Source organism: Fusarium sambucinum, chromosome I (genome assembly GCF_050947815.1).
Source record: "Fusarium sambucinum isolate potato_lamoka chromosome I, whole genome shotgun sequence".
NCBI classification, from domain to species: Eukaryota; Fungi; Ascomycota; class Sordariomycetes; order Hypocreales; family Nectriaceae; genus Fusarium; species Fusarium sambucinum.
In genome coordinates, this window is record NC_139294.1 from 8,875,053 (window position 1) to 8,885,184 (window position 10,132).

Below are 10,132 nucleotides of genomic sequence, written 5' to 3' on the forward strand. Positions count from 1 at the left end.
AGAGGCATATCTCCATTGATCCAAGAACAAAAAAAGGTCAGGTGCAGCGTCGGCCCACAGCTCGAGGCTCCTGCAACCCCTTTGGGATTGATGCTTGTCTATTTGGAGATTTACGATTGGCTACACTCATGAAATGAGAGAGAGCAATGTTAGTTTGTCCTCAAGCTAGAATTGAATCACCATGACATTATCCGCTAACCCTCGGCTGGCTATATCGATGGTTGAGAGAGCCGTTGCTCAATAAACGCTTAGTACCGGCAAATAATTCACCCTTTTTAAAAGACAGTCAGCCTTTTAGATATTATTTCCTTCACATTTGCGAAACAACAGGAAAGGCCTGCCACACCACGCGCTTATGCGTGTGAGACCAGCTGTTGGGATTGACCAACGAGGAGTTTGACCATTTCTTCCACGTTTTTCCCTCCCTTCTCTACGCCCATTCCTCTGATCCTCGTCTATCTCAATCCCTGCACGCCACTTGTCGACTTCTTCATCACTTGGATAATTGGCTGATCTCGCCTTCGCACTGTACTTCCAGAGCAAAGATGCCTGCAGTACATGCCTCAGTAGCTACCCCAAATTCCGTTTAGCGGAGTCTGGCTCCCACAAGAACGAATCTAACCAAGACCTGACCTAGAGAAATGAAATCTGGGGAGGGGGGGACCGCTGGCTACTGTAACCCCCGGTCTGGGGAGAGTCGGACTGGTGCGTTAGCAGGGCCGGGCCCCTTGTTATTGACGGCGCACACACCATCCACCAGCAGCTCATCCCTGACTTCCCCAGATTTTGCTGTTTGCGGCGTCGTACTGGACTTGACAGGACCTGGAGATGAAGGCCCGAGACGAGACAGCAATATGGCTGATTCAACAAAGGCTAGCTAACCAAGACAGCCTTAGCCAGCAGCACCTCGATCAGCGCTCCCTCCTACGCCCGCCTCGACACGTCCTCGGATGCTGCGGCGGTCTTTTCTTCTCTTCTCATATTCATTGCCTGTTCCCTCAACTTTAGTGCACGTTACGAGTAAGCTTGGCGGCCACAAATTGTAAGCTCCAGAGGATTGATTACGCAGGCCAACCTTCTCATTGGTGGCTAGAACTGGGACTGGGAGAAGACTGCTTGGATGCCCCAGTTCAGATCACAAACTAATCAATACATGGAGTCCACCAGCTGGCTCGCAAACAGAGCAAACTTGGAACTAGAATGCTACGCAGTTGACGGACAAAGTAGTTATTCTCTTATTACCGTAATTGAGGCTCTCGGGGAAGCCCCACGAATGAAGCTAGCCTTTGGCTAATCGAAAAGCAGAATTGCTTGCGTTAGGGGAGGATGGTTTCATTGACGATGAAAGGATTCTCTAGTGGGTAGTTTCGCCATGGCGTCCGTACTTGTCCGAAAATCTAGGCCTGGATAATATCGAGATGTTCTTGTCGGCATCTTCAAGGCCAGACTTGCTGTTTGCTCGGATCTCTGATGGAGGTGGTCAAGAAAGAAGCCAAGACCACGAAGCCTGCACTAGAAACTTCAACTAACTAGAGCCACGGGTTCGGTAAGCTAACAGACATTCTACTAATCAATTTGTTACACCATTTCAACAAACAGACCAGGAAAAGAAGCTGCACAGCACTGCAGCAAACACAAACTGCACCAAGGTATGTGGAGCAGAGTTCGGTATGATTCATTACCTCTGCGATATTGAAACATCACCAAGTCATGAAGCAGGAGTACGTACAGGATAATAAGATGTGATATTTTGTTCCTGCTACAGAACCTCGGGACCCTGCAGGGGCTGCCACACCCACGAGAGATTTTGAGTTTGCTCATGAACGGCGGGCCTTGTGGCGTTTTCCTGTCCAGGAAGTTGAACGGTGATCAAGAGGTCCCTGTGGTGAGTTATTTTTACAGCACTGTGCCGTATTGTGATTAAATACATAGTACAGGACTTGTCATCCTGGCTAGTTCTAAGGACCTCTTTGCTTTTGCGCCATGAGGACGGGTCGAGATTTGTAGAATAATTTAACGACAGGTCATTATCAACACATGGCGACCACCTTGCCTGTGCTAGGAACTATAAATTATAAGCTGAGGTTAGCTGGTTGGTGTCTCGTCTGACCAGCGGAAGATATTCCGTAGTGGTTAGAAACGGCCGTTGAGAAGCAATCGTGTTCGAACAAAGAGTCCAATCAGCAGGCCAATGATTACCCCGGCATCGAGTGAAATAGAAATATGGCTAATCTTCGGACCGGGGGAGCCAATCTTACAGAAACGAAGCTTATCACATTCGGCAATGCTTCAACAAGGAACGTACGTAATGTCATGTCGACGGGATGCCTCTTCTTGCTCTTTTGGAGGTGTGATGCTCGCCCTGCAGGAGGACAAGAATACAACTACAAGGGAGCTTCGGCTTTCTTGTTCAGTCGAAGGAGTATCCACTGCGAAGTCGTACAGCCTGCAAACAGTATCGACTGATGGGCTGAGCAGTTCCAAAGTGGCGAGAGTGCGAGAAGGTGGCGTTCACGGAAAAGGTTACTATAAGGACGACGAGAGGAAAAACTTGGTTTCTACCATGCAAACCAGACCAAGAAAGTCCGATCGATGGATACCAAACTCGGGTAAAGTCCTTTAGGCGTCCTGTCGTTGTTCTCTCCAAGCCTAAGAGATCTACCACTTACGTTGAGATGATCAGCAGGGTCTCCAAGACTCTGGGCGAATCACCAACCGTTGTCGTCGCGATCATCTCTCTGGTTTTTTTTCTCTCTTTCTGTTTTGCTTCTACAGTTTTCTTTGGAGGTGTGGATGGCCCTGAACTTTTGGTGTGGTATGAAGCATGACATGTTGGTTTACTTGGAAACAGATGCAATGCAGTCGAGTTTGGGAAACATTGAATGGTATAATGGCACTGTAACTGCCGCGGCTCGGAGCTTTGTCGCCTCTCGCCTGTTAGTTTTCTTGATTCAATGCCCAAAAGCTAAAGATCTGCGATGCGATGCGACTTAACGAACAAGCGAGAATGTGTGCTGTGGGTTGCAGCATACAATGTTGGCTGCTTACTCACGGGAAGAATACCGGCACTTGTTAGTTACTGTAAGACATTCTGACTGATAGAATGCTTACAACATGCTTATGCTTAGATCGGAGCATCTTTGTTCTTTCAGCCACTCGTCAATCGAGAGGCTGTTGGTCGCACAGATGCTACCTGCTGTCGAATAATCGCTCAATTAATCACCGGTCCTCGGCCATACAACGTTTGAGAAAGGACGTTTCTGACGCTGCCCACTTTCAGGGTGGGATCTTGGTTAGTCTAGAACTCGGCTGTGATAATAAGAGGGAAAAGGGACCACTAGAATCCGCACGAGTGCGTTATTAGTCGACGACTTACGCGCACAGGTGGGACTGGGATTGGATGAGAGATAGGTCGAGAGAACAGCAAACATAATTAGAAACAAGCAGGCAAGCAAAAGAAACATGCACGTACGGTACAAGAGAAACGGTACTAACCAGCTGGTGAGTCACACTCGTTCTGCCTACTATCGGACCTGTTTCGAGCTTGATATGATACTGTCTACCTAGTATCGCAGTAATCATGTATCAGAAAGTATGACTGGTGCGAGACAAAAAAAAACGAAATTATCGTGACAGATTTCGTCTGTATAGACCCGGCTTTGCGCTGTTTATTTTAGAACATTTACCCTATTGTTATAGTGGGTGATCAAGAAATGCCCACCCCGCCAGTTCGCCGCCGTCTCAGTTGTCAACTGAACTGGCTAACATTTGTTGTGCATAAGTTTGGAGTACTAAAAGTACTGACTGACTACCCTCCACTAAATGTTTCACTTTATTTATTGTCTGTCTATCTTCCATCCCAACTCGAAATCTTGAATCGTGGAGATGTTAACGATAGATAACAAAAATGCCCAGCCTTGTCCTTCGTCACCAGCCAGTCCAGCTTAGTTGAGCTATGTGCTGTACAGCTATTGGCCGAAAGAAGCATACGTCATAGAGGCCCATTCCAAGGCCAAGATGAAGAAAAACCAGGCTGAGAAGACAAAGAGTCGTTAGTTATATTCTGTAGTTTTTGTGATTTATCGTGAAAAAGCCTTCCCACAAGAAAAACCAACAGCTGCACTTCTGATTTTGCTTCAATTGGCGCTCTACCTTGTGTTTATATAGCCACCTCCCAAGGCAGCTACCCACGTTGTGAAACCACTTACACAAACACCTGGTACTCTCAAACACACATTTATCACCATGAGGCATACTTTATTTCCTCTTGTATCTCTACTCATTGCCTCCAGCCTTGCTGCAGATGTCGTTACAATCACGGCGCCAGTATCAATCCCATCCAACGAGCCAGAATGGAAGGACAAAGACACATTCACATCAGCTGTCCTTAACAGCACAAATTTCTACCGGGAAGAGCACAACGCCACAGTTCTAAAGTGGAACAAGACACTCGAGGGGTTTGCATCAGACTACCTCGATGATCTCGACGACTGCGAGTTTGAGCACTCAGGCGGTCCATATGGCGAAAACCTTGCTATAGGTTATCCCAACGTTACAGCTAGCATCGAAGCATGGGGTGATGAGCGGGACAAGTATAACTTTGACGATGCCGAGTTTGACGAGGAGACGGGCCACTTCACCCAGCTTGTCTGGAAGGATACCACCACTGTGGGCTGTGGAAGGAAGCTGTGCGGCAAGAAGGGGTGGTATCTTGTCTGTGAGTACTGGCCCAGGGGCAATGTGGAGGGACAGTTTGAAGATGAGGTTATCAAGGAGGAAGGTGGTGCATTCACGACGAAACCTGGTGTCGGATTGGCCTTGATCGTTTTCCTTGGGTACATTGTTGTCTTTTTATAAATAGAGATGTTTATGTCTGGTATTGGGTAGGCGCATGGGTTTACGATGGATGATGGGATTTATGCTAAACATGAGCTATGTTGGCTACGTCTTGACAGTTTCTTGGTATATACTATAGATTTCTCATGTGTTACGGCCTTTCTATATACCACTTCTGTTACTTTATTAAGCATAGAGAGGCGGAACTTGGAAGTGTTTCCCAATAAAGTGAACGGTAGGGAAGGTAAGATATCGCCGACCTAGGTATAGATTCGTAACGATTACCTTGTCGAATTTCGTTCGTTTCCTCTGTTAGAAGGTAGCAAGTGTGTCGAATGCATACTAAGCTACCCACTCGGACTTGCCTTTTCCATCAAACCATATAGCAAAGAAACAGAAGGAAGCACGACAAGCCTGAGCACCCACGGTTAAGTAGGTATAATCCCTCGGTCCTTAACATGAGCGCCCAAACTCATAACTAAAATCATCCCGAGCAACATAACACACCCAGTATCATCATAATCATCATCTTAAATCTTTGAAGACCAAAACGAACAAGATGGAGTGTCCTGCACAGCTTTTGCACGCTCGAATGATCAGATTTTCTGGGCTGTTTCTTGAACTCTACATCAAGTCCATGTTCCAAACCTCCTACCCAGATGTCGCTCGATTCTTATCTCAGCGAGCGGTGTATTTTTTCTTTCTGTCGCTTAGCGAAAGAACACATCTACAAGCTGGATGCGATGTCCCGACCAAAGCATAGTATGCGTTGACCTGTCCTATACCTACTTTCGTCCCATTCTACGGACTCCGTACCAAGCACCTAACTGTCCTCGACATCGAAGTCTACAATGATCACCCATACCATCTGCAAGCTCTCGTGCCCTTTTGGACACTATTTTCTCACTTGACAGCCTTGAAAATTGCCATCTTGAGATTTCATGCAGTCTGCGACGCGATGCCCCCAGTGTCATACGCCAAGACATTGTTCTGCGAAGACGCATATGAGATCCCGATTGGTCTATTCAAAGATCTTGCTGCAAATCACACGCGACTTAAGGAGGGCGATCTGACTGGCTTTCCATACGAAATTGATGACGAACCTTGGAAGTTCCTCAAATCCAAGATAGATATCGTTCCCACCGACAGCGACGGCGAGTATCTGACCCCAACATCGGTTCGCAGGTTGGCGTTGGTCTTCATCGATTCAAGGACCAAGATACGCCCTAAAATTCTCTCTGAGGCTATGCTCCAGGATTTGAACGGCAATGCATCGCGTGAGGAAATATATCAATATCACAAGAAATTGTGGTTACGAGCTAGCACCATCGAGAATGAAGAACCAACCTTCGAAAAGATCAAGCGCTTTTTTCAAAATTGCGGTTCTATATCTCCAAGCGTCAATGATTCAGATGGCAATACTTCAGGATATTCTCAGGGCGCGAGAAGATCATGTTGGAATCAAGTCCGGAGAAAACTCTTGCTTTGCTATTTTGGCTCGGACGCAGAATTCGGGCGGAATGAACATTAATGTATTGCGAGAGGTTATGAGAATTGTAAAACCCAAGCGTTTTGTTCTCACAAACTGTGTTTTTCTTTGTATAATTGTAGCGATGTAGGGCTAAGAAATCGCGACTTATTGGTCCGATCAGCTTACCTGTTTTGTATCATCCTGAGAATGTATTATGTTTGTGACATTGGGGATGCAAAAATACAAAGAAGCACTGCATCTTGACCCATTTTGTGACATGGCTTGCAAATATGTTTTCACTAAAAAGTCAGAGAATATAGATAGTATTGCAACAGCAATGATTTACCTTTGAGATAGATCCTCCCTCATCTCGAGAGTGTGGTCTTGGTCTATTGTTTTAGGTACTAACCTACTAACCTACCTACCCGTAAGTGAAATTTATTCGGATAAATATTGCCCCACATCCGTCAATATTTTGGGTTGGTGTTCAGAGCTTCCACATCGGAATCTTGCGACAGCCAGAATCGCGGTGATCAAACAGTCGAAACCTCGCTATCTCATAACTTCGATCCCGACGCTAAGCATAGCGAAAGCTCCCCCCTTTTTGATATCCACGGTTCTTTGCGCTTATTCACATCAAAATGACTGGTCGCGGCGGTGGCGGTGGTCGTCGTGTTCTCGTTCCTCCCATGTAAGCCTTTGATGCTTCCCTCGCGACGCGATTGTTTGTTCGCTGAATCTTGGAGACGGTGTACTGACGTAATCTTAGTAACTTCATCTTCAAGCTTCTCCAATCAGTAAGTTTTTACCGATCCTTTTCTACGCCGTCGATCGCCGAAACGCTTGACCGCCGATGGATCTCGAAAACGCAATACTGTCCCGGATTCTGCGCCTTTCGGTGTCAAAGATGAATGCGAACGAGGGCTTGAATGGTATGAGGTGGTGGTTCAATGCGGCTCGATCTCTGGGACTGTTTTGTTCTGAATCGACTGGGCCAGGACTGAACGACTGCAATGGATACCGATCTTCATCCCTATAGTGCTACACTGGTGATGCATCTCCCAATTCTGCTGAGAGATTGTATCATATTATGCTATTGAGGTCCATAAGACGGGAGCGGATGGTGATGGTCGATAATGAGAATTCTTGCTAACTGTTGCAGCACGCTACGGTCAGTGTCTGGCTGTACGAGCAGCTCTCCATTCGTATTGAGGGCAAGATCAGAGTCAGTACACGCAGAATCATTCGCAGACAACAAACTCTAACGTATCATAGGGCTTCGATGAGTTCATGAATCTGGTCATCGACGATGCCGTAGAGGTTAAGCAGATTACCAAGACCAACGATAAGGAGTCCAGGAGACCTCTCGGTGCGTTGGAACCTAAAACCCCATGTCTTTGCTATATACTGACATGACAAAAGGTCAAATCCTGCTGAAGGGAGACAATGTATCGCTGATCCAGAGCGCCGCAAGCTGAAGAGACGGCAACGAAACCGATCGCGTGGATTTGTGAAATAGACGGACAATGGAGTGGAGTGGAAGCATGAAGGGATACCCAAAACCGCCCGGGCCAATCAATGGCTTACGAGGCACTTCCAATGTTGTCACGGCGCTCAGTATCTCTCAGGTTGTAAGAAGTCCGTCAAGCCGCAGATGGGTGTAGAAAAGCGTCGAGGGCGAAGACTAAAATTGACCTGATCATGTATCTTTGTGTCTGCTTTTGGGAGACATTTACGAACCAATAAACACATGCACGCTTCTGTTTATTATCTTGCTTGTGCTTTAACTGGAGTTTGTGTTTACGTGATAGTGTCACTTGAAAGTACTTGTGATGTTTAACTTCTGCTGTCCCATGTTGTATTGGAGCGTCGTATGGTGGGATGACTGATGGGATGATGTTTTTGTGATCTAAGCCGAAGTATCTACATGTAAGCTGTATCGGAGTTATATGCTTAAAGACTGGTCTGATATGTACTTGACGAAAGGCTATAGTCGCCCCAGGACATCAGAATATGACTGGTAATATAACAATAGATAAAAATGATCGCCAGTCTGTTCTACCTACAGGATTTTTCGGTATATTCGTTTTTGCTTTTAGTACCTAGGTTGGCTTGGATAACCAATATTCTTATACCTATAAGGAACCATGAAGTATTGAAGATGCAATTGCACGTTTAACACAAACTGAGTTGATGACGTGGTTATTAACAGAAGTAGAAGTATGTCAAGATTGTTTGATGTCTTTACGATCGAAGCACCTTCGCATCTCAACCACGATCACGATTCGCAACCCTAAACGGCAACATCAACGTCGGTCACTGTCAATGTACACGGTATGCCTCAGCAACACTACAGAAGAAACTACACACCGGTGCAAACCACACCGAATGAATAGAGAGAATCTTGAAGCGTCCCATTGGACCAGACATAGCCCGAACAGGATCGATGGTATGATGGATCTATAGCCTTCGGAAAGGAGGGCAGTCTAGAAGAGAAGCATCACATACAGATACCCCGTAACCAGACGGCGTGGTTTGTCTAGAACACAACTAAATAAGCGCCATGCCCCCCCAATTGAGCTGCGTGACATTGTAGCTGGAGAGCCTGGACCCTGGACGCGGAATTTGATCTAACGGTCTTCCACCATCTACGAGGACCATTCTGTTTTCTTATCGGTGAGGGATTGATTATGATGATGACTTCAATTTCTACTTACATCGCGAATGACGTGTTAATATCGCGATGATACATCATCTCTGGCATTGCAAACATGGCTGATATGCCCTATGGGAATTCCTTAGCAATAAATATGCACCCCGGATTTTCATTCCCCACAACTCGGTGGAGTGTGGAGCCACTGTAGAAGAGTCCAACATGGCTTGTCGGCTAGCTGTGATTCATGAATATTGGATTGCGCGGCGCATTGCTATCAAAAAGCCGACTCAGAGCTAGAGTAAGCCTTTCGAGCCATTTCCGTTATTATTTATCTAGCGATTGTATTGTGCGTTGGTTGTATTGACAATCAGCCTCAGATATCGAAGTCGGTTGAGGTTATTAGCTCCATGCTTCTTGTGGAGAAGAGGTTCACAAGAGGTTATCAGCTTGTGAATTAAAGGCTTTTAACATAAAATGATATCAAATTTGGTAATAATTATGATTGGTAGCCTGTTTATGGATGATTGGCGATATTCATATTGCTGAGGCGACCCTAGTCTTGTGATTGACTTGACTCGGCTTGAGTTGGATAAGTATGCGGGTGAAAACGTTAAACCGTTAATACAGTACCATTGAAGGGTTCAGCCTAGAAAAACTTAGCTACCTAGGATTACTATAAAGCTTGGATCTCGACGGGGAGGTTTAAGGAAGAGGTACTCCTCCTCTGCCCTGCTTTATTGCATATCGATCAAGGCTTTTATGTTACCGCGTATTCAGTTGAGGTTGTTCATAGAGCCGTCGAGATATGCGCAGGATAAAACCTCTCAGTCCACTTTGGCCAATTACCAGCAGATAGAAATATAGTTACCTTTCATCAATCCGTAATGTGTCGGGGATTCTAACACATCACATATAGGTGAGGCTCACACTAGATATGCAAGACAAGGTCAGTGGAGCAAGGGCGCTAAAACAACCACTTCTGCGGAAATTCACGGCTGAGACTCAACAACAAACGGCACAAAATTGAGCAGATTGCGGGTTTCAGCCAGGTCAGAAAACCATAGATCGACAACGAAGCTGGGTTGCGAGATAGGCGAGCCATCGTGGATACCGAATACCGGACTGTTGGGTCGGGTCGAAGCTTGAGAATAACATCTCGGCCTCTGGCA

At 46.2% G+C, this 10,132-nt stretch overlaps 3 protein-coding genes across 3 annotated transcripts; all 3 read left to right on the forward strand.

Annotated features, from left to right (window-relative positions):
• Positions 1-4,245: 4,245 nt before the first annotated feature.
• On the forward strand, positions 4,246-4,857 carry FSST1_005634 (CAP domain-containing protein; the record flags this gene model as incomplete). Its single annotated transcript, XM_083231930.1, has 1 exon — positions 4,246-4,857. The coding sequence occupies one exon, from the start codon at positions 4,246-4,248 to the stop codon at positions 4,855-4,857; it is 612 nt and encodes a 203-aa protein (XP_083089064.1).
• Positions 4,858-5,395: 538 nt separating this feature from the next.
• FSST1_005635 (uncharacterized protein) lies at positions 5,396-6,367 on the forward strand (the record flags this gene model as incomplete). Its single annotated transcript, XM_083231931.1, has 2 exons — positions 5,396-5,524; positions 5,600-6,367. The coding sequence occupies 2 exons, from the start codon at positions 5,396-5,398 to the stop codon at positions 6,365-6,367; spliced, it is 897 nt and encodes a 298-aa protein (XP_083089065.1).
• Positions 6,368-6,948: 581 nt separating this feature from the next.
• FSST1_005636 (mRNA splicing protein SME1) lies at positions 6,949-7,785 on the forward strand (the record flags this gene model as incomplete). Its single annotated transcript, XM_083231932.1, has 5 exons — positions 6,949-6,998; positions 7,077-7,104; positions 7,470-7,532; positions 7,583-7,676; positions 7,730-7,785. The coding sequence occupies 5 exons, from the start codon at positions 6,949-6,951 to the stop codon at positions 7,783-7,785; spliced, it is 291 nt and encodes a 96-aa protein (XP_083089066.1).
• Positions 7,786-10,132: the final 2,347 nt, after the last annotated feature.